The following is a 26,225-nucleotide window of genomic DNA, read 5'->3' on the forward strand; positions in this document are numbered from 1 at the left end:
AGGTCAGGGTTTGGATGCTACTCATTGAAAAGCTGCATAGGAGCTAGGTATTATTGTTCATACTCCAGATAAGGATTATTCTTTTAGCTTCATGTGATAGGACTCGAAAGGCACAGGAAACTATTTTGCATACTCAAGAACAATTTAAACACCTTTGTGTGGTGAGGGGTTTTGTCATCAATAAACATAAATAATGTCCTGCCCCTTTAAGGCCCAAACATCAATAGAGAAGGGCTTTATCAGTCAAAGTCCAAAGCAAAATAGTAAAGCATGGCTCACTCCTGCCAGGACTGGGGAGCAAAGAAGAAGACCCTACCTCTGGTTCTCTTCTCAGCAACAGGGCTCTTTCTAGAGATCTTTCCTTCCTGACTCACTGCTGGAATAAGTTCCCAGCTTCCCACAGCACCTCCCTTGGTGCTATGGAGTGGGGGAGTGGAGGGAAAGAATACATTTCCCCCAGCTTCATCCCTAAATAGAGTCGATCTCCTTCCCGCCCCATTATCTGCTTCAGCCAAAGGAAAACTATAATAAATTAGGTATTGGGTATGGAGTTCCTAGAATCTAGCAATAAGAAGTGAAATCCAGGGGGCACCAGCTATGTGGCTGTTCCCTATGATCGGTCCCTTTTGTTTTAAAAGTCTATAGTATTAGATACAGAATGTACTGTATCTACACCAGATTAGATAAAGGGTGATTGGCAAGACTTGAAATAAATGAAAACAAATCCTTACACAAACTCTAACTAAAGGCCATTCCTGTCTATTAGATTGTATCTGATTTTATAGCTTTAGTACATGGCCCATTCTTTTTAGAAGTGGGTTACCCTGCTGTCAATGAAGTAGGTCAACATATGGTCTTATGACAGCAGAATGTGATCCCTAGTTAAGATTCTCCCCTCTTTATCAGTGCTTGTCAATTATTAAGTTACTTTCACCAGTCACTTGCCTATGACTCACCTGGGCTAAGCCAGCTCTTTCTGGTCTAACTCAGGGGTCAAGCCCCTGTGGAAGAAAGTATGCGTGGAGCTGGGTTGTGATGGTGCAAAGTACTCATTTGATGTTGCACCCCATAATGCTTTATAGAAATATGCTTATGAGTGTAAATAGGACATAACTGGAATATGTTTTATGCTAGATATGCCATTTAACATATCTCTGCAAAGGTTATGTTTTTCTGCATGTATTCATCCTATTCGTATGCATGTATGATTTTTATATCTGAAGTTATGAGCATTGGCTCTATGCTTGTATTTAAAGTGTTTCCTGTAGAAAACACCTAAGGCAGAGGTGGTCAACATTGTGTGAAGGGGTTATTCAAGTAATTGGGAGTACTTGGTTAACAATGGACTTTGATAGGTACCAATCCACATCTGAGCTTTCCTGGGAACATCCTGCAGAAAATGGAGTCATGCATGGACATGTGACTTGCCCAAGTGACTCCAAAACTCCATTTTGTAGCTGGATTCTACACCGGGGAGAGAGGGGTTTCTACCCACAAGAGAGAAACTATATAAGCTCCTGGGAAAACCCTCCATTTTGTCTTCAGCTGGCTCAAGAGGTAGCCTCTCCATCCCCAAAGGATATGTAAAAGAAACTGGAACAAGGACAGTAACTCCAGGGCTGTGAGTGATTTCTGGACCCAGACTAGAAGGAGGCTAATTTGTAAAAGAAGCTTATTGGAACATCTCTGAGGGTGAGATTTCATCTGTAATCACTGTCTTACTGTATTGGGCTTAGACTTGTGTGTTTTATTTTATTTTGCTTGGTAATTTACTTGTTCTGTCTGTTATTATTTGGAACCACTTAAATCCTACTTTTTGTATTTAATAAAATCACTTTTTACTAAATAACCCAGAGTATGTATTAATACTGGGGGTGGGGCAAACAGCTGTGTATCTCTATCAGCGTTCTAGAGGGTGAACAATTTATGAGTTTACCCTGTATAAGCTTTATACAGGGTAAAATGAATTTGTTTGGGATTTGGACCCCACTGGGAGTTGGGTATCTGAGTGCTAGAGACAGGAACACTTCTTAAGCTGTCTTCAGTTAAGTCTGCAGTTTGTGGGGGACATGGTTCAGACTTGGGTCTGTGTTTGTAGCAGGCAAGCATATCTGGCTTAAACCAGACAAGGAACTGAAGTCCCAAGCTGGCATGGAAAACAGGCTTAGAGGTAGTCTAGGCACATCAGGTGGTAGTTTCCAAGGGGGTTTCTGTGATCCAACCTGTCACAGCTCACAACCCTTGTTTTAGCAGGGACACTACAGTCAGCATGCTTGCAAACTGACATAGTGCTGGTCAGGGTGCACAAGCAGCCATAAATGTTACAGCCCTTCTTTTGTTGTAAATGTCATGGAACTCCATTGGAGGAAGGAAGGGGTGATGTCATTGCCAGATCCCTAAACTGGTGATTCCTGTGACCTGAGAGCTTTCATGCCTAATGTTTAAACCACTGATTCTTTCACATCTTGGACAGGCCTTTGACGTGGAACAGTACCTTATAAAGTTTGGGACTTTGCCAGCCTGGTGTTAGGAATGTATGTATTTTTTTTATTATTCTCAGAGTGCAAAGCACCATAAAGTCACATCACAGTGAACATAACCCAGGGGAGTCATTGGCCAGCGATCTTTCTCCGTGTTTTGCTGTCTTCACGCAGCCTAGAGAAGGGTGACACCACATCCCGTCCAGTTAGCCACATCATGAAACCACACTCGCTGTGGGCTTCCTGGCACTAGTCATTGATAGGGAGAGAATGTAACCTAGTCCCCTAACTGAATGGTTCTCAACCTCTTCCCTAGCATGACTTCCTTGTCTATACTGGGACATCCTCCGCCCCATTTTCCCATTTAGCAACAGGGAACGGCAGGGTGGTTGGGACCTTCATCCCCAGCTTGAGCACTCCTGTCCTGACTCATCCTCTTAGTTTGTCTGTGTCTGGCTGGACTATCACTGTGGAGTGAAAGTAAATGCTCCACCCTCCCATTATTTCCTGTCCCTTTAATGTTAAAGAGGACTGCACACAGCCACTGGTGGCTAAATAGATTCCAAATTCTTTGCAAATCAGATGTGGCTCATTAAACATACAGTGCTGGGTGTCACAATAACTCCCATTAGCTGGAAGCCCTGTAAATGATTCGCACTGCACCTTCTGCCGGGGCTCGGGGCTGTCTTTGGACTGTGAGTGGCCCTGTTTATCAAGGAAAAGCAGCATGAGAATCCCATCAGCTGTGATGCTGATCCATGCAACTTCTCAGCCTAGCTGACACACATTTGTCCATTTTGCAAACTTCAGGGTATGTTCTACCCTGGCTGTGTGTCACTTGATGCCCATTCATGTGAATAGGGCTTCTTTGTATGCTTAGTGATTAGAGTGAGCATGTCCCTGCAACCATCACAGCCAAATTCCATTACAGTTCTTTCACTGTTCACAACTGGGGCTTTATATTTGGTAACACAAAACCTTCACTTAAATGTGGTGCTTCTCCCTCTTCCCCCCCCCCCATGCTTAGTGTGTGCACCTGAGTTAGTACTGAACATTTGCTAATGCTGCTGACCCTGAGTAAGGGTTTGCATTCTGCAGAAGGGGGATTAATGTGTTGTGTGTTTATGGTACTGTTGGAAATGCCTTGTGAGGAGGCTACATAGTCTGTCAGTGTTTGTGGACCTAAGCTGTGTGGGTGGTACAGGACAGTTAGGTCTCCTGTAACTTGGCAAGTCATTGCTTTTAAGGCTTTTGGCTAGGAGAACGTCCCCCTCACCCAATCTTAATTCCTTTCAAACAAAGGTTGTGGTACGGACTATATATGTGTACTATATATTACAGTACCAACTGGATGAACTAATGCACTTCGCCTTTCTTCTGTCAGGATGTACCTCTTTGCCCTCCAGTCCCATCACACCCACACCCAGGAGTCTTTCTCCTGCACCTTGTCAGGTTGTATCAGTCGCACACCACCTTCAAATCCCTCAGAACTCCCCTTTGCTGTGAGGCCAGGAGGCCTACAAAAATTTTTTGACAGCAGTTAGGCTGCTGGTGTGTTGTGACCACTGCCTATCTCCTTCTGTTGCCCCATTTGCCTGAATCCATCCTTTATACTTGATTGCAGGCTCCTTGGGGCAGGGACTATCTTTGCTTTCTGAGTTGGTACAGCGCCTGGTACAATGGGGTCCTGATCTGTGACTGAAGCTTCTAGCAGCTTTACTATAATAATACTAACAAACCCTGGGGGTCGCTCGGTTATCAGGGCAGGATTCACAGCAGGAAGAGGGTTGATATACTGTGTGCCGTTAGTTGTGCTGTTCATTTCTCATTCTCTCTCCCTCCTTCCAGTGTCTGAGGGACTCACGATTCCAGAGCAAGAGAACTTTTCTCTATTGTCAGCTGGCTTCTGATTCCCAAAGCAGAATTTTTCTTCCACTCTTTTTCACGCTGTGCACAATTAACCTATGGAACTCCTCGCCAGGGGATGGTGTGATTGCCAAAAGTACAACTGGGTTAAAAACAGAATGAGATAAATTAATTGAGGAGTGGAAGGTTAGCCAAGGGAGTGACCATGCTCAGAGTGACCCTCCTAAACCTCTGCCGGGAGGAGGAGGGGGGGGGAATTCCGCTAACTACCCAGTTCTGCACACTCCCCCTGAAGCTCTGGTACTGGCCATTACTGGAGACAGCAGAGGGGGCTAGATGGACTATAACTCAGCCCCCCCAGCGGCATCTCTTATTCTCTGGATTTTTCTTTTACCCTGGTGTGGCTGTTGCTGCAATGGGAAGACTACAACCAGGGCAGGCCTGACCCCCGGCAGCGCCCCTTGGTTCCAGCTTATCCTAGAAGCCTTGGGCTGGCGCGGGGGGGGGGGAATCTTTTGCCCCCACAAGCGGGGGGGGGGTCATGGACGTTCTAGGCCCCTGTGTCCCCGCCCCCCACGTGGCGCTAGGAGCAGGAGCCGAGGGGGAAGAAGCCTGAAGCGGCGAGGGGCGGGCTGTGCCGGGATCCCGGGGCGGGGCAGGGAAGGCGCTGAACCCCGGCCCCGCGGCGGCGCTGCAGAGGGAGACGGGGAGCGCCCGGAGGGCCATGGAGGGGGAGCCCCCGGGCCGCGGGGAGCAGGCGCTGCAGGAGCTCCAGGCCCTGGTGGAGCTGATCGGGGGGAAGCGAGAGGTGCTGCTGGTCGGGGAGGTGCAGGAAGGGGGGGAGACCCGGGCGCTGCTGGGGGCTTTTGCCCAGGAGCTCTTCGGGGAGCAGCCCGGGCCCGCGGCGGGCAGCGGGGAGCCGCCCCGGGGGAAGCCGGCTCCCCAGGTCCGGGTGTGCCTCGGCCCTGGCGGCGCGGCCGGCCGGGAGATCCGCTCCCCGCTCATCTTCCTGCTGTGCTGGGCCGGCTCCCTGCAGCCGCGGCGGGCCCGGGCCCGGCTGCGGGAGATCGCGCGGGACCTGCGGAGCCGCCTGCCCCGGGGCCCGCCCGCCGCCCTGGTGGGGGTGATCGTGCCGCCCGGCCCCGGCCAGGAGGCGGCGCAGCAGCTGCTGGAGACGCTGCTCCGCGAGGTCTTCCAGGGAGGGCGGCGGCGCGGGGCCGGGCTGCAGGACACGGTGCAAGCGGCCGCCTACAGCCCCGGCCGCCTGGGCGGGACGCTGGAGGTCCGGAGAGCCGCCTGCCGAGCCCTGCGAGCGGCCCTGCAGCACCGAGCAGGTACGGGGAGGGGTGCGCGGGGGCCGGGGCCTGGCGGGAGCGGGGAGAGATCGGGCCGGGGGCGTCGGTTTCTTTCTTGCTTCCGATGAAGGGCTCACGAAAGCTGATGCTCAGATAAATTTCAGAGGAGCAGCCGTGCTAGTCTGTATTCGCAAAAAGGAAAGGAGGACTTGTGGCACCTTAGAGACTAACAAATTTATTAGAGCATAAGCTTTCGTGAGCTACAGCTCACTTCATCGGATGCATTTGGTGGAAAAAACAGAGGAGAGATTTATCACACACAAGGTTAGTCTCTAAGGCGCCCCAGGTCCTCCTGTTCTTGCTTCTGGTTGCCATTGCACCTCCTGGCTAGCTGAGCTGCTGCCCCTGTCTGTGTCAGCGCCGGCTGGCATCCAGGAGCTCTGACCCTGCCTGTCCCCGCCAGCTCTCAGCCCAGAGGCTCTTACAAATGACTCAAGGGGGCAGGCAGCTGGGGCTGGAAGGCGCTGGCTCTGGCTGGACACTCAGCCGTGCCTGGGTGGGGTAGTGGAATCAAAAGGCCCTGGGATTTGCAAGGGGAACGTGGTTCCCTGAGTTGGGATGGGCAAGCGCTCCAGAGCCAACCCCCCTCCCCCACGCTCCTTCAGTGAAGGCCCTGGGAATGGCAATGATCCCACACCAGTAGCACAGATTTCCTTGCTGGGGCATGGGTTCAGAAGAAACAGTGCCACCTGCATAGTCCCAGGTGCCCCTGTGGGTTTCCCAGCCCGGGACTGACCCATCCTGACTGCTCAGTTCATTAGGTCTGATGGGATCACGGCACAAGACTGGACGGCAGGTATAAATGTATTATAATAATTCATAGCTGTAAGGAACACCACTGGTTACAGCTGATTGGTGCCATGGTCTTGAACCCATTTCTGTCTCAGCAACACTATCTTGGGGCTTGGCACAAGTTGTACTGGGTTTACTATACCGGTATAATTAAAGAGGTACAAGTGTGTATGCAGGTCATGTCTACAATGGGAGCCTTACCAGTATAGGTGTATTGCTATGTTATACCAGCAGGGCGCTTTTATTGTAGATGCGGTTTATACTGGTGTGTAACGATGCTGCTTTTGGTGGGACACAACTGAGAGTATCAGTTCAGGACAAATTGCTTAGAGCAGTGCAGTTACTGCCCAAAGCTGGGTGTCCTTTATTATTAAGGCACGCCAAAACCACCAAACAGAGAAGACTTTGGTTTTACCCCACTGGCTAATCATAAGTCTCAACAAGCAATTTCCTTAGATGCTCCAGTTTCCCAGTATTGCCACTAGCACCACTCCTTATGGGCATGACTCAGTATGAAAACTGATACCCCAGTAAAAGAATAAAAGTTCTCCTGATGCCAAAGGACCAAGCCCCAGACCCAGATCAAATGAAAACTTAGATCTTACCCAAAATATGCGCTTATAGCAAATTCTTATTAACTGAACTAAAATTTATTAAAAAAGAAAAGAGAGAGAGAGAGTTGGTTGAAAGATCAATATACATACAGACTTGAGTTCAGTTTCTTGAGGTCCAGATGCATAGCAGAGATGGTGAGTATTTAGTTGCCAAAAGTTCTTTTAGAAATAGTCCATAGGTTATAGTCCAATGTCCATATTCAGGGTGACTCCAGTCAATGACTGGGGATCTCAATTCTTATGGCTTAGGGTTTCCCCTTCTTGAAACCCAAAGCAGATCCGAGCTGAAGAAGGATTGTGTCCCAGGGTTTTTATATATTTCCAGCAACCTCTTGGCCTGAGAAAACAACAGGCTTAACTTTGTCTCCCAAACATCATGGCAATTAGCATAGAGTAATTTATCCATTAAACAGTTCAGATACAGATTACCCCAAACTTCAAAGAGACATATAGACAATAACACTATTTCACACAAGTGTTTTCCTAAATGTTAATATACTTTTTTGATCTTTGAATCAAAGCCATAATAATAGACAAGATTTGTTTGCTTACCTCACAAGACCTGAGCAAACACCTACCCTTCTATCTCTAACAATGCAGCCTAACCCCTCCCCGCTCCCTCCTGCTGGTAATAACTCACCTTAAGTGAAAAGAAAAGGAGTACTTGTGGCACCTTAGAGACTAACAAATTTATTTGAGCATAAGCTTTCGTGAGCTACAGCTCACTTCATCGGATGATGCCACAAGTACTCCTTTTTTTTTTTTTTTTTTTTTTTGCGAATATAGACTAACATGGCTGCTACTCTGAAACCTGTCACCTTAAGTGATCACTCTGGTTACACTGTATATGGTAATATCCATTGTTTCATGTTCTCTGTGTATATAAATCTCCCCACTGTATTTTCCATTGAATGCATCTGATGAAGTGAGCTGTGGCTCACGAAAGCTTATGCTCAAATAAATTTGTTAGTCTCTAAGGTGCCACAAGTCCTCCTTTTCTTTTTGCGAATACAGACTAACAGGGCTGCTACTCTGAAACCTGTCAATGCAGGCTTGCATTTCAAAGCTCTGTTTATTTACATATCTTCCTAACAAGACTTTAAAGTTCGGGCCATGGGTTATGTCAGTCTGCGAGTTAATTAACTCTCTCTGCCCCTGTGTCTCACATGGCGTAACTGTGCTTTTCCTGGTACAGCGTATTCCAGCTGCTCACACTCTGGTTCTCCTGGAGCAGAACAAGCAGCATGCTCAGAAGCATGGTGTTGCCAATATAACTGCATCTACTCTAGGGGCTTTTGCCTGCACAGCTGCATCGGTCACAAATGATGTCTTATCACACCCTTGACCAATGTAGCTATGCTGGCCGAAGTCTGTAGTGTACATGTAGCCACGTTTACATGAGTATAAAGATACCGGTATAGTTTATGCCTGTGAGGAGAATAAGCTTTACACCTATAACTACGTCCCTATTAGGGGCGATACTGGTATAAACACTTTGTTAGATTATCATACCCCTAACCGGTGTAGGTATACTAGTAGCTCATCTGCATATTTATGTGCAAACAAATGGCGGTTCAACCCTGCCTCCGCACCCCTGCAGCTCATGTCCCTTTTTGAAAGTAGTTGTCTCAGTCTGTCCTGTTTTCTCTCTTTTCCCCCCTCACTTTCACGGCTTTCCCCACATGCTTGGATCCCATCCAAAGGCTCCTCCCTGCCCCTCTTGCCCTAAGGGGTCCCTCCAGCCATAGGTGCTGTAACTAGGAGTGCTGTTGGACCCCCCAGCTTGAAGTGGCTTCCATCATATCCAGGGTTTACAGTTTGGTTCAATGGCTCTCAGCACCCCCGCTATACTAACTGTTCCAGCGTCTCTGCCTGCAGCTGTCCTCAAATGCATTTTCCTCAGACCCTCTCTAGATCCATAGGCTCTCAGCCAGGATTCATAGGCTCCCCAGAGGCGGCAGCCCCAGTAGTCCCCTCTCAGAGGACACCCCTCTTCACCCTCCCCTTGCCCTTAGTGCTTTTATTTTTCCCTTTGGCCCAGTTGGCTCCTTCCCATGGAGAAACCTGTAGAGGTGGGGCAGAGGGGCAGAAAAGCTCCCTTGCTGAGTTTCAGGACAAGGCCTCTCATCTTCCCTGGGTCAGGAGCCAGCTGCATGGCTAGTGCCATGGGGCAAGGGAGACATTTGCAGGGTTTGGGGTTGGGTTGTGTGGTGTTTGCCTTTCACCCCCCTGTCCCCCACTTCAGTGCATACAGGAGGAGACACTGACTCAGTGACATCCCTGTTCCTGGGTGTTTCCTGCCCACACCTCAGATCTCTGCTCCATGATGTTATTTCTTGCCTTCTCCTCATTTTCCTGTTGTTTGCCCTCCTGGTCTTGTCTTCAGTTTTTCTCCCGCTGGTGGAGCCGCCGGGCCTTCCCCCCCCGTGCTGGCTCTTTCATTAGCTATAGGCACAACAGCTCAGACCCAGCTCGCTGACACGGGACCTCTGCCCCCGTAAGCCTTGGGACAACTGGCCTGTCTGCTCCCCTTCTGCGCGCCACTGAACCATATTGGGCTGACGTCGTGTGTCTTCTGTCAAAAGGGGCCTGACCCTCATCCCTATGTTCCCCTTTGCCCCGGTCGCTCCACATAACTGGTCTCACACAGTTGCAGGTGAAACCTCTGTTAGGTTTGTACCCAGACTGGGATGTTGGATCCCACAGGCCAGGAACCTGGGGTGTAATAGAGATCCAGCAGTGAGATTTGGAGCCGGATCTGAAATTCGCGACTTGGGCCTGTCTCTATCCAGATGACAGGTTTCAGAGTAGCAGCCGTGTTAGTCTGTATTCGCAAAAAGAAAAAGAGTACTTGTGGCACCTTAGAGACTAATAAATTTATTTGAGCATAAGCTTTCGTGAGCTACATCTGGATCCTTTTGGTCCCAACATCCCACTAGAACAGCAGCAGGGATGGAAAAACATATCCGTCTGCGCGTTACCATGTTGCCTTAGCAGCTTTGCTTTGATGCTAGGGAAACTGGTGCTTGTGGATTCTCACAAATATCGATAGACCCCCCCTCTTGCTCTTAATTCTGGCGGTGGTGGGAATAACCTGGCAGGTAGCAAAGAAGAGAGCAGCATCTCTAGGAGCCTTCAGTGGGTGCTTCAGAAGGCCTGTTTGCTTAGGGCCCCATACGCTCACGTTTTAGGTGTCAGGAGGATGCTTGTCACTGTAGTTGGCCTGGGGGGATGGTAGTTTTAAACTGGTGCATGTGATAACAACCCATACCCATGCTAGAAGCCCTAGTGAACTTACTCGTGTGCATGAGGAGAATTCACAGGAGTCAGGACTTCAGGGGTTGGCCTTAATTGCTTTCACCACTAATGCACTGGGGAATAGTATTTTTAAACTTGTGCGAGGGATGAACAGCAGTGATTTGAGCCTGTTGCAGTGTTATGAGGGCGTGCCATGTCTATCTGGGAAAGTTACTGTTATAAATAAGGTGTGACTTTAAACTGCTGGAGTTATCCTGGTATAACTCCCAGTATGGGCGGGGGGATGCTTATTCTGGACTAAGTGTGCTTTATTCTTGGTTTGGTTTGTCACTGGGGAAGAGGTGTAAGCTACACTGAAAAAAGCCACTCTTATGCAAGAGTGTAACTATATTGGTATTACTAGTACAACTTTTCTGTGTCGACAAGCCTTTGCCTTTCCCCTTTCATCTCAGTTTTGCTCTGCAGCTCTCTGCTATTCGAGCCATGTCACCACCCAGCTCCTCACAGTGCTGACCTGAACTTCAGCACGCCTTTGTTGTTCTGGTCCCACACCACTCTTGAACTTAGGGTCTGTAGTGCAGATGTAACTTATGTCAGCACGGCCCCCTAGTGTAGATGTAGCATATGCTGATAGAAGGAGTTTTCTTGATCACTCGATAATTGCCCTGTTCTGTTCATTCCCTCTGAAGCATCTGGCATTGGCCACTGTTGGATGACAAGATACTGGGATAGGTGGACCATTGGTCAGACCCAGTATGGGTGTTCTTATGTTCCTGCTGATGTAGGAAAACCCCCCTCCCCCCCAAAAAAAATCCCCTTCCCCAACAACCTGACATTAGCTATGCTGACAGAAGCACTCTGCACTGGTGGTTTTGTTGGCGTAGGTGTGTTGGTCACACCCCGACCAATGCAACAACATTGGTAACAGTTTTAAGTGCAGACCCAGCCAGATGTGGATGGAGACAATGGATATCCACTTACACTTATGGCCTTAACTAGATCGGGCACCCAAGCGCTAAGAGGAGAAATGCTAGTGTGCTAACCTATTTTCCCTGAGCATGACATTCATCCATGGTCACTAGGGACTAAAAGGGGGGAACAATCGTGTAAAAATTATTTTATTGGGGGATTTGTTTTGTTGGTCAAGAGGAAATATTGATCACTTTGTGCAGCTTAACGTTGCATAAGATTGATTGCCTTAGTAAGGAGAGTCACTGCTAAGCGGCTGATAACTTATATTTCTAGGAGATAAGGTTTGATTGGTGGATGAGATATTGCATATCCTAGGATTTGGGGATACTCGACTGCTGCAATAAGCTGCTTGTCACGTGAGGCCGTGTGGAATAAAATTACCCTTGTCTATTATCCTAGTATTTTACAAAAACAATGAGAAGTCCTTGTGGCACCTTTGAGACTAACAAATTTATTTGGGCATAAGCTTTTGTGGGCTATAACCCACTTCATCAGATATGCATGGAGTGGAAAATACAGTAGGCAGGTATAAATATACAGCACACGAAAAGATGGGCCTTGCCTTACCAGGTGGGGGGTCAGTGCTAACGAGGCCATTTCCAACAGTTGACAAGAAGGGGCTCTGATACCCAGAAGACACCTACTACAGGACAGGCCCAACAAAGAAAGTAACAGAATGGCACTAGCCATCACCTACAGCTCCCAACTAAAACCTCTCCAGTGCATCATCAAGGAGCTACAACCTATCCTGAAGGACGATCCCTCACTCTCGCTTACAGACAACCCCCCAACAGTCTTGACTCCTGTGAATTAGCCCACGAAGCTTATGCTCAAATAAATTTGTTAGTCTCTAAGGTCCCACAAGGACTCCTTGTTGTTTTTGCTGATACAGACCAACGCAGCTACCCCTAGTATTTTACAGTAATGGCTCAAGACCTAATAGTAACTCACCTTGCGCTGCAATGTTCTTTTCCTTGTGCAGATTCTACGGCATTGTTAAGTACAATCCAAATATCTCTATTTCCAGCAGGTCTCCCTGGGAGAGGAGAACTAGTCAGTCAATAGGGAGCAATAATACAAGTGTCTGGGACTGAGGCCCAGATGAAGGCTGTGAGGTTTCTGCCTGCCTTCTCTCTTCATTTCTCTTTTAGTTCTCACAGCTGCTTTGTGTGTTCACGAGCAAATCTGTGCCAGCTTCCTTGCTGTGCCGCCTGAGGCTGCCGACCGTCCTCTCATTGAAGCAAACACAAAACCCATCCAAACCCAACAGTTAGTGAAAATCATTAAGGAAATTCTTGGCAGCAGGAAAGCGTGGACAGATAGTTAGTCCTTATTCTGAATGTGTCCAGACTAGGTAAGAATTTTCACCAGGGGAGAAATGGATTGCTGGGTACCGTTTAATGATTTCACATGGTGAATTCTATATAGAGGCCCAAATTTCCAACACACCAAGGTTGAGGAGCGTGGGGTACCTCTGTCTGCCAGCAGGGAACAGCCATACTGTACATGACTCAGAATAAGCCAGGTCCCCCTATTGCCAGCACGGACTTGAGAAAGCCCTGTCTCTTGCTGATAACATTCTGAACTCCCCGTGCTCTTTTATTTCCAAGGTGGGGAGGAGAGAGAGAAGCGGAGATTCCCCTCCCTCCTGCAGTGTGTCCCCTGGGGCAGGAGGAGCCAGAGAAGAGGCCATTCGGCTAAAGCTGCCAACAACCTTCATGAGGGTATGCTCAGCGTCCTGGAGGTGCTTGTGTTCACCACACGTCCAGCAGTGGGCTCCTAGCATGACAGATGTATCTTATGATGTGTGGCAACCGTGTTTTTTTTCCCCGGCAGCATTCCCAGATCTTTCCAGTGTAAGGAATGGTCGATCGGGAGAAGACTTGGAACCTGAATCTCCCCTATGATGATGCCGAGTGCTCCCACTAAGCCACAAGGTCTGGCCTATGGTCCTTTTCTAGTGAAACCCCAGCAGGCTCAGATTCCCAAGCCTAATGTTGGCTGGCTTCCTTAGGGAGAACATCATCTCCGTATATACCGGCTGATGCATCAGTACTAAATGCCCCTGGAATCTATCCTCTGGCTCTGGTGGCAGCACATATAATACCATAGGCACAGCCATCCCCACAACATCCAAATGCTGAGAGACAATCCCTGAAGCATGCTGGCTGGGATGTTTCTCTTAGTGTTGTCTTGCCGGGATATTTTATGAGCACATTGCTGGGTCCCTCTATCTGCCTGTGCTCACTGCAGTGGTTGCAGTGGCCTGCGCGCAGTGTTGGTTGTAATGTGGCAGTGGATTTGTCAGAAAATGTCTGAACTACCAATCACTAACTGGGCCGCAGCAATTAGTATCTTCAAAGCGCTGTCTGGCAGCTACGTGCACCGCACCAAGGCAGGCAGCCCCTGCTATATGTGCATCTGTACTCTCCCGGTCTTCTAAACTCACATCCCCCACTGTTCTGACCACCCGCTTTCTTCAGTCTCCCACCATCTCACCACCATGAATGTTCCAGTTCTCTCTCGCCCTGCTCATTACCTCTCCCATCCCTTGTCTTTATTGCAGTAGCAGAGGACCCTGTGTTGGTAGGTGCTTTGCCAGCATCTTTTAGGTGTTTTATCTGGTCCAATAAAAACACAGTGGGCCCAGTTCTCTCTCTATTTACACATGCAGTGTCACTGAAAGTCAGTGGACTTCTATGGGTGTCACTGAAACTTTGGGTTTGGCTACACTTGCAAGTTAGAGTGCATTAAAGCAGCCTCAGGCACCCTAACTCATGACCCGTCCACACTGGCAAGGCAGGTAGAGTGCCTGGACTCTGCAGACTGGAGCGCTCCTGGTAATCCACCTCCACAAGAAGCATAATGCTTGCTGTGCCTTGGCTGAAACGCGCCAGCTTCAGTGCGAACAAGATGTTGCATTACTGCACTTTGATCAGCCTCCGGAAACGTCCCATAATCTCCTTAAGCCAAGTGGCCACTATTGTCATTGTTTGGAATTGGCTGTAGGAATGCGGATATGTCCTTTCAAAGCTCCGTTTCTGACAGCCAGCATGCTTATCTGCTCTGGGACAAAGCAAGCCATTAGTTGGGATGCTGCTGTTGAAGGTGTGTGAGAGAGAGGTAGACAGGAGGGGGGTCTGCTGCTGTCTGATCTTACAAGACAGCATGCTGACATGCTCTCTGCCCCTCCCAAACCTCACTCTCTTTCCCCCCACATAAACACAACACACTCCCTGTCACACTCCACCCAACCCCCTCCTTTGAAAAGCACGTTGCAGCCACTTGCATACTGGGATAGCTACCACAATGCACTGCTCTTTGTGGCATTGCAAGAGCTGCTAATGTGGCCATGCCAGTGCGCTTGAATCTGACAGTGTGAACAAGCCGCAGCACTTTCACTACTGCGCTTTCTGAGGGCTGGTTTCACTCCCAGCGCTCTACATCTGCAAGTGTAGCCATGTCCTTGGTCTACACTTAAGTTTTGCTGGCAAAGTGATGTCATTTAAGAGTGTAAAAAAATTCACACCTCTAACTGACATAACTGTTTTAGCAAAAGCCCCAGTGTAGATGCAGGTTTCAGAGTAGCAGCCGTGTTAGTCTGTATTCGCAAAAAGAAAAGGAGTACTTGTGGCACCTTAGAGACTAACAAATTTATTAGAGCATAAGCTTTCGTGAGCTACAGCTCAGCATCCGATGAAGTGAGCTGTAGCTCACGAAAGCTTATGCTCTAGTGTAGATGCAGTTACACTGCCAAAGGGGTCCTTTCGCTGGTATAGATTATTTATTTCGTTCACCGAACTGGTGTAAGCTATACCAGCCAAAGAACTCTTTTGCTGGTATAAGTTGCATCTCCACTAGGAAGGCTTGCTGGTATAACTATGCCACTGTCTAGTATAGACAAGGCCGGACACAGAACTTAACCCTGTTTCTAAATAATGACTTAGAGCCCTACTCCAGAATCACTCTTGAGAGTCTTTGGAAATGCAGGTTCAAATCCTGTTCCCACAATTCTTGCATTTCCCATCAATGATCCCTTTTCTGCAGGGGCACCATTGGCCAGAGGCTACAGACTCCTTCAGGAGGAGTCCTGAATAATACCTTTATTCATAATCAATGTATCTTTTTGCTAATTTCCAAACTGATCCATGACCAATGGTGAGGAGGACACCCCACGTGGAGAACCCTCTTGTTATAATAATTGGTTAGGTGACAATGGTGCAACTGGGGGCTTCAGATTAAATGGGAGCCTACGTGGGTGAAGCACTGAAATGCCCAGTTTGTGAAACATTAATATTTGGTACAGAAAGGGCATTTTCTCCATTGAAAATTGTGGTGGCAAGAAAAGCCAGTCCAATAAACCTTCAAGCCCTGATCCTGCAATCGGTTTCAGGCAGATGGATGGAAGATGATGAGGCACCACATGGGAATAGGGGTTGTCTGTGTGGATCAGATTCCAGGAGTGGGACCCAGAACTCCTTACTCACAAGCGGGCGAAGTGAGTCACCTTCTGGTGTTAGTTTAAAATCCTATACGCTGCCAGAATGCCCAAAATTGGAGCCGATTATGACAAGCCTCCAATTTATGGTTAATTTATTGCTTAAACCTTGATCCTTAATTAAAAATGTGAGTCACAATTTGCATAAAATGAGAGTGCTGAAAACTGGGACCCCTGTGTGCATCTTCCTTAGTGACCTTGGTGTGTCTCCCTTTCCCTGCTCCTTGTAGGTGGCCTGCAGGACCCCGAGGAGGGAGTGGCTCTGACAGGCATGTCGCTTAATGGAAAGTGTGAAGAAGCAGGCAGAGGCACAGGTGCTTAAAGCTCCTGGATGGTGTCCAGGAACCACCCTTGCTGATGTCCTCTTATAGCATGAGGATGCCGGGCTGAGTTCACCCAGCTGATCTCCTGGAAAGGGGACATGGAAGCCATCACGCAGCTCTTGGGAAAAGCTGCTACCTTCTGTGTCCGAACCAGATACCCTTCCTGCTCCCACCCCGCCATTGCTGCAGCAAAACTCGGAGGAGGGTCATGTTCTACTACTCGGTAGAGTTAATTTGTGGATCTAAAATGGACTGTGGGCCTTTAAGAAATCCCGTTGGATGCATTTCACTAGGGGTGGGGGGGTGTGACAGCACATTTTATACCTGGGATTCCTACACTCAGCTGCTAAAAGAGAGGGTTGCTCATTTGAACAATGAAATTCCTCTCCAAGAGGCCTTCAGGGTTTTTTTGCTGATGGGACCAATCTTCTGCCTTGCCCTCATGCTTTATTGCTGTTCTAAAGCTCCACATAATGGCCTCAATAGAACTTCCATTTTCTGTTTGCCTCCCTGTTAGGAAACAACAGGCAAGTGGGGTGGGAGGGAGGGGGATAGAGCTGCAGGGAGGTCACGGTGGGATGGCTCATCTCCATGTACAGGCCTTGGGACATACTGGCGAGTTGAAGAGGATTAAATGCAATAATCTAATGTGAAGAAAGGCAATTGCTACTGTCATGCCGTACAACTCACGTGCACAATGCAGAAGTCACCGATGATCACGTCGATAGGAGCATGGTCTGAGAGAGCAGTTCATTCTATACGGCTAATCCTGGTGCTAAGTGAGCGATTTACAGGTTGCTCTGGGGGCAGAGCAACTGACAGTGCTTATAGCATTTCCAAATTCTCATGGGGGGGGACAGATGTCCAGCCACCCCACCCTCCAATTCCTTAACAGTGGGGTGCCAAGAACTACATGGCTTTCAGGCCCCGAAGACCACCCCATACATTCATCTCTCTTAAAGATGTGACTTAATATGTTGTTTTTAGGAAATACAATCTATATATTTAATAGTTTTCAAAGGTATTTTTTTAACCTGTCTGGCAATCAGTTGTTTTAATTAGGCTTTTATTTACATGGGATATTAATGGGACACTGGGTATGTCCAGCTAAAACATAAAATACGTTTGAGTTTGGCTTGGTTTTCCTTGCTCTCTGTTACAAGTTTTCATCTGGATCAGGCTTTTGGCAGGACTGTGTCTCCTCAATTATGTCCCATCTCATTGTCCTCCAGGCTTGCTGGGATGCTCTTTTATTTGGGTCAGCCCATCTACAATCGTTTTGTCTTCCTTTGTTCTTTGGTTGGCAGAGAAGCAGCTAATAAGTGAGCACTGTGTAATCCTAGCCAGTCCACCTCCTGATCTGCTGAAAATTGATCATGTTCCTCCTGAGAGCAGTGTGCCTTAGGCAATCATTTTCTATTGTGTAGAGTAGGGGGTGGGCAGTCAGGGTTCTTTACCCAGCTCTGACCAAGGACAAATAACCTAATTTCTCTGTGCTTCAATTTCCTCAACTGTAAAATGGGGATTTTGATATTTACGTACCTCACACAGGAGCTGCAAGGCCTCATTAATCTCTGACAAGCGCTGTGAGATCCTTGGAGGTGCCAGAGAAGGGCAAAGGGCAACGGGAGAATAAGAGCATACTATAGTCTGCATGTTCATGGATTTCCCTTCTGGGGTCTCCCAGTGGTGCTATAGTGATGCTTCTGCTGTATGAAAGCAGCTCGCTGCATCTGTGGTGATTCAGTGGCTGCTGAGCAGTGGAAAAGAGCATTAGGTGTCAGGGTGAGGGGGAGTGGGAGTGACAGAGTAGCTGGGTAAATGGGGAAACATTTTCTCTGATCCTCCAGTGGTGTTTGGTGGAATTTTATGTTGTAATTCAGGTCACTTGAGAACTTGGCTGCTGGGAGTCTTTGTGGCTCATGACATAAGCCTTGTGTGTTCGTTGAGTATAACCTAAGGTGAGAATTTAATCCCAGTGTAACTCTCTCTGTGGACTCTCTTATTCTGGTATGAGAGTGCCTTTTATTTAAATTTAGCTTATCTCACTTGGGAAGGGGTTTAAGCTAAACTGAAAAAAGCCATTTTTATTTTAGTATGTGTGTCCATGCCGGGAGTTATACCCGTGTAAAACTTCCCTGTGTAGACAAGGCTTTAGACAGAACCTAGAAGGCAGATAGTACAGTAGAACCTCAGAGTTACGAACTGATCAGTCAACCGCACACCACATTTGGAACCAGAATTACACAATCAGGCAGCAGCAGAGACATAAAAACCCAAATACAGTACTGTGTTAAAAGTAAATTACTAAAAAAATAAAGGGGAAGTTTTAAAAAAAAGATTTGATGAGGTAAAGAAACTTTTTCTGTGCTAGTTTCATTTAAATTAAGATGGTTAAAAGCAGCATTTTTCTTCTGTGTAGTAAAGTTTCAAAGCTGTATTAAATCAATACTCAGTTGTAAACTTTTGAAAGTACCATAACGTTTTGTTCAGAGTTGCGGATATTTCAGAGTTACGAACAACCTCCATTCCCAAGGTTTTTGTAACTCTGAGGTCCTCCTGTAATGTCACAGCATGTATGAGTCTATATAGAGGGGACCAACACCACCCTGCTTCCAGATCATGGGGTATTCTGTACATTAAATTTGCTTTGAGGGAACATGGTTACAAGCAAATTGAAAATACAAATACAATAATGTGATTTAGTAAAGTCATTTATTGTGGGTGGCTGCATATGTGATGCTGAATTTCAGCACTGAGTGGGAAACAGCTGATAGTTCAGTTACTAGAAGTGAATCTTAGCTAATGCGCTATCTTCTAGCAGAGCTCATTTGGGGAGCTGTGCAGGAAGATAGAGGGCATATCTACACTACAATATTAAGTTGACTTATGTTAAGTTGACCTCCAGCCGCTGCAGTAATTAAAGCAGTGGTTCACATCCACACTTGCTTCTTCTGTCAGTGGTGCGCGTCCTCACCAGGAGTGCTTCCACCGACTGAAGTGGGGCATTGTGAGACACTGACAGCTGGAGCCTGGTAGTCCTGGGGTTCACAGCTGTGCCCACTCCCCCCTGGCCCCGCTGACAGCCAGAGCTGTCAGCCATGCACGGACTCACAGTCAAAAGGCAATGTAAGTAACAGTGTCTACACAGACACTTCATCACCCTAATTACATCAACATATGCGCTATGCCTCTCGTAGAGTAATTATGTTGGTGTAGACGGCCACTTCGGCAGAAGTAGCATTCTAGTGTACACGCTGACATAATTAGGTCGATGTAAGCTGCCTTAGGTCGACCATAACTGTAATGTAAACCAGGCCTGACTCTTATATATTTACATCTCTCTTTGTTCGTCTCTAAATTAAGAGCAGGTCACTTATTCAAACTCTGTATACTAATTTAAATGTTTACTCCCATAACAATGGTGACAGTGTTATGCAAATCTTTGTAATCTGTTACGGCCTGATGAATTAACCATTTAAAATATCCCTGTAGAGACCAACACAATGTATGTGAACTTGGGGCCAAATTCTGCTCCAGATTTACACGTTTAGTGACTTTGATTCCATTAACTTCAATATTCTAGATTTATCTGGAAGTAAACGGGTGCGGAGCTGGCCCCATGTATCTTCCACTGGACATTAATCTTCAAGAAGGAAAGTGACTTGGATGATTTTTTTTTTTATTTTTAAACAGGTTAACTGGCCTTTTATAGGTGAAGCAGATGTTTTATGTATTATTTAATTGGGGGACTAATTTTGGGACATTGTTACTTTAAATACTTGATCTGAGAAATAAATAAACAGATTTAAATCCTATATTGTAGATTGCTTCTGAAGTTTTATTGATGTCTACCAGAATGTTCCCCCCCAATACCACGGATATGTGGCTTACTTTGACTTTCAATTGATTTGATTTAAGCTAAGCTGGGGGAGATGGAAGTCGATATATAACCCTTTGAGCACTGAAGGGAATAGTGAAACCTGTCTTTGGTGGCAATCCACAGTGCACAGGTGGGCTTTAATTAGTGACCGAACAATTGATACCTGGGGATGCTCACTGAGAAGAGGGCCCACTGTGCTGCCTTTTCAGACATGACCATTATAATTCCAATGCCAGGGTTTGATTGTGTAGGATGCTGAGCACGTTCAACTATATTGACTTAGTGGGTTCTGAGACACTCCGCATATAACACTTTTCCTACTAGGTCAGAATCTGCAGAAATTGACGGTGCTAGAGAAGGGTCAGAACTTTTTGTTCCAGATCAAACTTTGTAAAACTTCAATTTTCTGTTTAGCCCAACTTTCCTCTCCTCCAAGTTTCCTGACCTGAATGTCAGATCTATCCAAACTAGACCCAGAGCGTGAGTCTACAAGTCTAAACACTGTGCTGATAACCAGGGCACTACATGAAAAACAGAGGGGGCATTTGAACCTTGCACTGTTGTGTCAGCAAACAGTGCTAGGCTGTGGTGGAGAGGGATTTGATAACGTTTTGTAAGAGGCAGATAGCTGGACTGGATGCTTTTCTGGGCAGGTTTCCCTTTTTTCTCAGCTCGTGAACTTGGATAAGATGGGAGAAAACCCACCTTAAGGGCTCTTCCTTGCTGTATCTCCTGGCCTTGCCCTGTGATTCCTGCAGGTTTGTGGTAAAAAAAAAAACCCACCTTCCTCCCCAGCCCCAACTTCTGGGAGAAGCTGGGAGCACCTCTCACTGGGTAGGCTCTTCAGGGCGGCACCCATCTTTTTGTTATGTCTGTACAGCACGTAGCCCAATGCAGCTTGGGCCATGACTGGACAGTTGTTCTGCTAGGAGTGCTTATAGCAGCAAAGCTTGTTTCAGTGAAGAGCTGGGGGTAAACAAGCCCTTAGGAAGTTCCCCTGATGGTCAGCCTAAGCTTTCCCATTCTTAACATCACACGCTCGCTCAGTGTTCCTTTTCTCCTCCACGTTTCATGGCTCCTGGTAGGGTGCCAACTTTCTACCCATACAAAACTGAACACCCTTGCCCCGACCCTAGCCCCACCCCTCCTGAGGTCCCACCCCCACTCACTCCATCCCCCCCCCCCGTTGCTTGCTCTCCCCACACTCGCTCATTTTCACCAGGTTGGCTTGGGGGGTTGGGGTGCGAGAGGGAGTGAGGGCTCCAGCTGTGGGTGTGGGCTCCAGGGTGGGGCCAGAAATGAGGCATTCAGGGTGAGGGAGGCGGCTCTGGGCTGAGGCAGTGGGTTGGGATGTGAGAGAGGGGGAGGGCTCCAGTTGGGGGTACAGGCTCTGAGGTGGGGCTAGGGATGAAGGGTTTGGGGTGCAGAAGGGGGCTCCAGGCTGGGGGTTGGTTCAGAGTATGGGAGTGGGCTGCAGACTGAGGCAGGGAGTTAGGGTCTGGGGACGGGTATGGGCTCTGGGCTGGGGGTGCAGGTTCAGGGGCCAGAAATGAGGGGTTCAGGGTGTGGGGGGGCTCTGGGTTGGGGTGCAGGGGTGGTAAGGGCTCTGGCTGGGGGTGTGGGCTCTGGTGTGAGGCCAGGAATGAAGGATTTGGGGTGCAGGAGGGGGCTCTGGGCTAGGGCTGAGGGATTTGGAGGGCAGGAGAGGGATCAGGGCTGGGGCAGGGGGTTAGGGCCTGGGAGGGAGTTGGGTGCAGGCTCTGGGCAGTGCTTACCTCAAGCAGCTCCAGGAAGCAGCGGCATGTCCTCCCTCCGGCTCCTACACGGAGGTGCTGCCAGGTGTCTCTGCGCGCTGCCCACAGGTGCCGCCCCTGCAGCTCCCATTGGCCTCAAGTCCTGGCAAATGGGAGCTGCAGAGCTGGGGCTTGGGGTGGGGGCAATGGGCGGACCCCCCTGGCTGCCCCTACACATAGAGCCGGAGAGGGGACATGCTGCTGCTTCCGACCAGAGCTGCCAGGGTCCCTTTTTGACCAGGCATTCCCGTCAAAAACTGAATACTTGGCAACCCTAGCTCCTGGTCTACAGTGACACTGATGGGCTGGGTGCCAGGGACGTGCAGAGATGACAGGATCTTGGAGGAATTGTGCCTCAGGCATGTTGTGCGCAGCAAGGGCATCGTTTCAGATTTTTTGGGGGAGGGGGAAGTTGTATCAGTCCAAAACCCCCCTATCTCAGGGTAGTCACTAGGTGAAGCACAGACAGATGCTTTTGAAAAAAGAAAAGGAGTACTTGTGGCACCTTAGAGACTAACAAATTTATTTATTTGTCTCTAAGGTGCCACAAGTACTCCTGTTCTTTTTGTGGATACAGACTAACATGGCTGCTACTCGGAAAGATGCTTTTGAATGGACCCTGAAGTCTTTTTATTTACTTACCATTTTTTAAAATTATTATTTCTTTTGGAAGCTGGAGCTTGCCTATATCTTGACCATGACATTTAGATCTTGACCAAAAATAACTGATTACTCTTCACCTATGTGATTATAGTGCATCCTCCAAAGTCGGAGGTGGAGCCAGACCCATGAAAAGTCTTGGGGGGCAACAGCCCCCCCCGCCCCAAGGCAAATGACACCCCTACTGCAATGCAAAGGGGTCTAGGCACGTGGGGGGGGATCTGCCTGCCCCCGCTGTAGCTGGTATGGGGGCCGGGCTGGGGCCGTGCATAGGAACCGGCCCCGGTAGGGCAAAGGGGCTGATCGGTCCCCCGGGCCGGGGGCTGCCTGCCCCATGCTCCCCTGGCGGAGCCCACGCCGCGCGGGGGGGAGGAGTCGTCCTGCTCCTGCCTGACACTTTTACCGGGCTCATGCCCGCAGGACGGGGGCCGACTCGGCCCATGCCCCTCCTCCCCGCGCTCCCGGGCTGAGCCCCGCATTTTCCTAACGGCGCCGTCGGTGCTTTGTGATCGGGCAGCTGCCAGGGCAGCCCCCTGGCCGGGGGCCTGTGGGGTCCTTTGACGACACATCCGGGCCGGAAGGAGGCGACGGCGGCAGTGCTGGTCACGGCACGGACCCGAGCACCGGCAGCGGCGGCCCCCGAGCCCCCAACCCCCTACCGCGGAGCAGCGAGCAGCCCGGGCCGGGCCAGGCCAAGCGGCAGCATGATCACCTCGGCCGGTGAGCGCTGGCCGGGGCCGCCCGCCCGGGATTTAGCTGAGTCAGGGCCGGTGACTGGGCAGAGCCGGAGCCGCCGCGCCGCCCCGGCCTCTGGGGACCGATCCCTCCCCTCCAGGGGGCGCCCCGGGCGGGGACACCCGGCTCTCCACCGTGGGGGCATCCCCGTGTCACCGCCGCTGCCTCCCCCCTGGGCTCACCCCTGGCGGCCGTGGTGGGGGGGGCTGGTCAGGCAAACTCGGACTCCTGGTTTCCATTCCTGTCTCTGCCCCCTCCCTGCTTGGGACAGGTCCCTTCCCGCCTCCATGGGCCTCCGTTTCCCCATATAGAGCAGAGACCGCACTGATTTCTTTCAGTGATCTGCAGGGGCTTGGCCGATGTTCCCCAAGGGCTTTAAGCTCTGGGAGGAGCCTGGCTAGAGAAGGGAAACGCGTTGTGTGTCTTTTCTGGGAGGCAGCTCTTTCCCTTCACTTTGTCACAGCGGTAAAGACCAGCATGGGAAGCACATAGTGTCAGGAACTGAGTTTAAAGGCTCTGACTTGCAGCTGGGCACCTTCAGAAGAGGTTACCCTCTTTGGATCTTGCTCTCTGCATCATCAGATCAACTCCAGGTTTAGCAATATTCGTCTCGACACGTTTATTTGTCTACACAGTTTAGTAACTTGATTTGATTTTGTGCTTTTTCTTTTAACTTCCTGTAGTTAATGTCAGGTTTCAGAGTAGCAGCCGTGTTAGTCTGTATTCGCAAAAAGAAAAGGAGTACTTGTGGCACCTTAGAGACTAACAAATTTATTAGAGCATAAGCTTTCGTGAGCTACAGCCACAAGTGCTCCTTTTCTTTTTGTAGATAATGTGACTCACTGCCTGAGTGATAGACATTTTAGGGACTAGTTACAGTAATCACAAATTTCAGAGTAGCAGCCATGTTAGTCTGTATTTGCAAAAAGAAAAGGAGTACTTGTGGCACCTTAGAGACGAACAAATTTATTTGAGCATAAGCTTTCGTGAGCTACAGCTCACTTCATCAGATGCATTCAGTGGAAAATACAGTGAGGAGATTTATATACATAGAGAACATGAAACAATGGGTGTTACCATACACGCTGTAACCAGAGTGATGACTTAAGGTGAGCTATTACCAGCGGTGGGGCAACCTTTTCTAGTGATAGTCAAGGTGGGCCATTTCCAGGAGTTCACAAGAACGTATGAGGAACGGGCAGGGGGGGATAAACAAGGAGAAATAGTTTTACTTTGTGAAATGACCCATCCACTCCCAGTCTCTATTCCAGCCTAAGTTAATTGTATCCAGTTTGCAAATTAATTCCAATTCAGCAGTCTCTCGCTGGAGTCTGTTTTTGAAGTTTTTTTTGTTGAAGAATTGCAACTTTTAGGTCTGTAATCGAGTGACCGGAGAGATTGAAGTGTTCTCCGACTGGTTTTTGAATGTTATAATTCTTGACGTCTGGTTTGTGTCCATTTATTCTTTTATGTAGAGACTGTCCAGTTTGGCCAATGTACATGGCAGAGGGGCATTGCTGGCACATGATGGCATATATCACATTGGTAGATGCGCAGGTGAACGAGCCTCTGATAGTGTGGCTGATGTGATTAGGCCCTATGATGATGTCCCCTGAATAGATATGTGGACAGAGTTGGCAACGGGATTTGTTGCAAGGATAGGTTCCTGGGTTAGTTAGAGCAATAAATGACGCCATATCTCCTCTGTGGCATGGGAGAGATAGAATCAGAACTGCTTGTTCCTGGGTAAGTGAAGAGCTGTCTAGTGGGAGAGGTGCTAATCCCTTTCATCTGACTGCTCCAGTCACTTGAAGCTCCAGGGCTGCTGCTCAGCCTTTGCAAAGTGTCACTGAAATGAATAGTGCACTTGTGCTTTGCATCTGAATGGGGCTTGGCACAGTAAGAATAATACTATTGGTAAGATCCTGTAGAATAACAGTGTAGTTTTTGGCTTACTCTTTTATAGCAACGGTTATTTAACTTTATTTATTTTAAATTGTATAGTACGATCATTGTCCACTGCATGCAAGTGACTGTGCCAAACCAGTAACAGATCACTGTCCCATGGAGGTTATAGTGTAGAGACATGAGGCTATTGTCCAGAATAAACATGGGTGTTTGGATGTTGTAGCTGAAAACTGAATAGATGAGTTTTTATAGCTTTCTTGAAAGCAGTGAGGGTGGTGAGCTGCGTGCTAGGTGTACAGTGACTGGGAGCCTGTTTCAGATCTATGGAAGAGGCGTGATAACAGATCTGAAGTCTGGAGTGGGTGAAAGAGATGAAAGGTGAGGTTAGCAATTAGCAGACTATAGGGCTCATCAGGAAGTATAGGAGGAGAGGAAGGCAGAGAGAGAGGCAGGTGCAGAGTTAGGGAGAGCTTTGAAGTCAACGAGAACTTTGAATATATGGAAGAGGAGAAGCCAATGTAAAGATTCTAGAATGTGGGAGACCTGGGCAAAGCCAGCAAGAAAGGAAAAAAATAATGATTGAACCTGGTTTTTGCTATTGAGGTATTTGTTGCCTGAACACTTCTCTGGAGAGAGAAAAAGAGTTCAGGGAAAAAAATAATGGTTATTCTTTCTTAGTCTGCAATCATGATTTCCTGTCTCTGATAGTTAAAAGCTCAGTTCTCAGTCTCAATCCCACTTACGTTTGGGATCATGTTTTGAATGACCCGTTTATTTTAAGAATAAAAAATTGGTAAGTGTTGGAGGGAGATAGCATAGGCTTGCTTCCTGGCTGCTATTTCTGGTAAATCAATAAGGTATTGAAATTTACAAGAATCCTTTATGTGGAGTAGGATTGTATAAGATTCATTCCCCTACCTGGTCTCCCCTCCAGGAAGGGCATGGGCAGGCTGTATAGTGCATTATAGTGCATACATCAATGATAAAGGATCCATTGTCAAGTGTCATAGTGATTTAATATTTTGATCAAGAGGCTTATACACACTTATATGCTGTTTTAAAGGATACATTTGCTTTACGTTTGCAGT

The 26,225-nt window shown here is 48.3% G+C and overlaps 2 protein-coding genes across 5 annotated transcripts in view; both read left to right on the forward strand.

Annotated features, from left to right (window-relative positions):
* Positions 1–5,000: 5,000 nt before the first annotated feature.
* Positions 5,001–19,976, forward strand: C9H2orf72 (chromosome 9 C2orf72 homolog). Of its 2 annotated transcripts, XM_043492550.1 has the most exons (4): positions 5,001–5,680; positions 12,948–13,061; positions 13,174–13,274; positions 16,066–16,197. In XM_043492550.1, exons 1-3 carry the CDS (start codon positions 5,071–5,073, stop codon positions 13,242–13,244), a joined length of 795 nt encoding a protein of 264 aa, XP_043348485.1. In that variant the 5' UTR covers positions 5,001–5,070; the 3' UTR covers positions 13,245–13,274; positions 16,066–16,197. The 2 variants fall into 2 exon arrangements, with proteins under 2 accessions (XP_043348485.1, XP_038272534.1); XM_038416606.2 differs by lacking the exon at positions 13,174–13,274 and having other exon boundaries at positions 16,066–19,976.
* Positions 19,977–22,766: 2,790 nt separating this feature from the next.
* Positions 22,767–26,225, forward strand: part of PSMD1 (proteasome 26S subunit, non-ATPase 1) — a 117,108-nt gene continuing 113,649 nt past the window's right edge. For 2 of the 3 annotated variants that reach the window (XR_006273982.1, XM_043491574.1), the window contains exon 1: positions 23,055–23,214. Coding sequence is in view for 2 of the 3 variants with exons in the window: in XM_043491574.1 (XP_043347509.1) it covers positions 23,199–23,214 (16 nt within the window). In the remaining variant the exon portion in view is untranslated. Of the gene's footprint in view, positions 23,215–26,225 lie in introns of all 3 variants that reach the window. The other variant, XM_038415537.2, reaches the window with a different exon arrangement.

This window comes from Dermochelys coriacea, chromosome 9 (assembly GCF_009764565.3).
Source record: "Dermochelys coriacea isolate rDerCor1 chromosome 9, rDerCor1.pri.v4, whole genome shotgun sequence".
Taxonomy (NCBI): Eukaryota; Metazoa; Chordata; order Testudines; family Dermochelyidae; genus Dermochelys; species Dermochelys coriacea.

What these genes read in the sequence shown, in the direction of transcription:
- C9H2orf72 (XM_038416606.2), top strand. Translation starts at nt 5,071, where the DNA reads ATGGAGGGGGAGCCCCCGGGCCGCGGGGAGCAGGCGCTGCAGGAGCTC. An exon ending in GGCCCTGCAGCACCGAGCAG is followed by an intron (nt 5,681 to 12,947) that starts GTACGGGGAGGG and finishes TTTATTTCCAAG; the next exon opens with GTGGGGAGGAGAGAGAGAAG. An exon ending in TGCCAACAACCTTCATGAGG is followed by an intron (nt 13,062 to 16,065) that starts GTATGCTCAGCG and finishes TGCTCCTTGTAG; the next exon opens with GTGGCCTGCAGGACCCCGAG.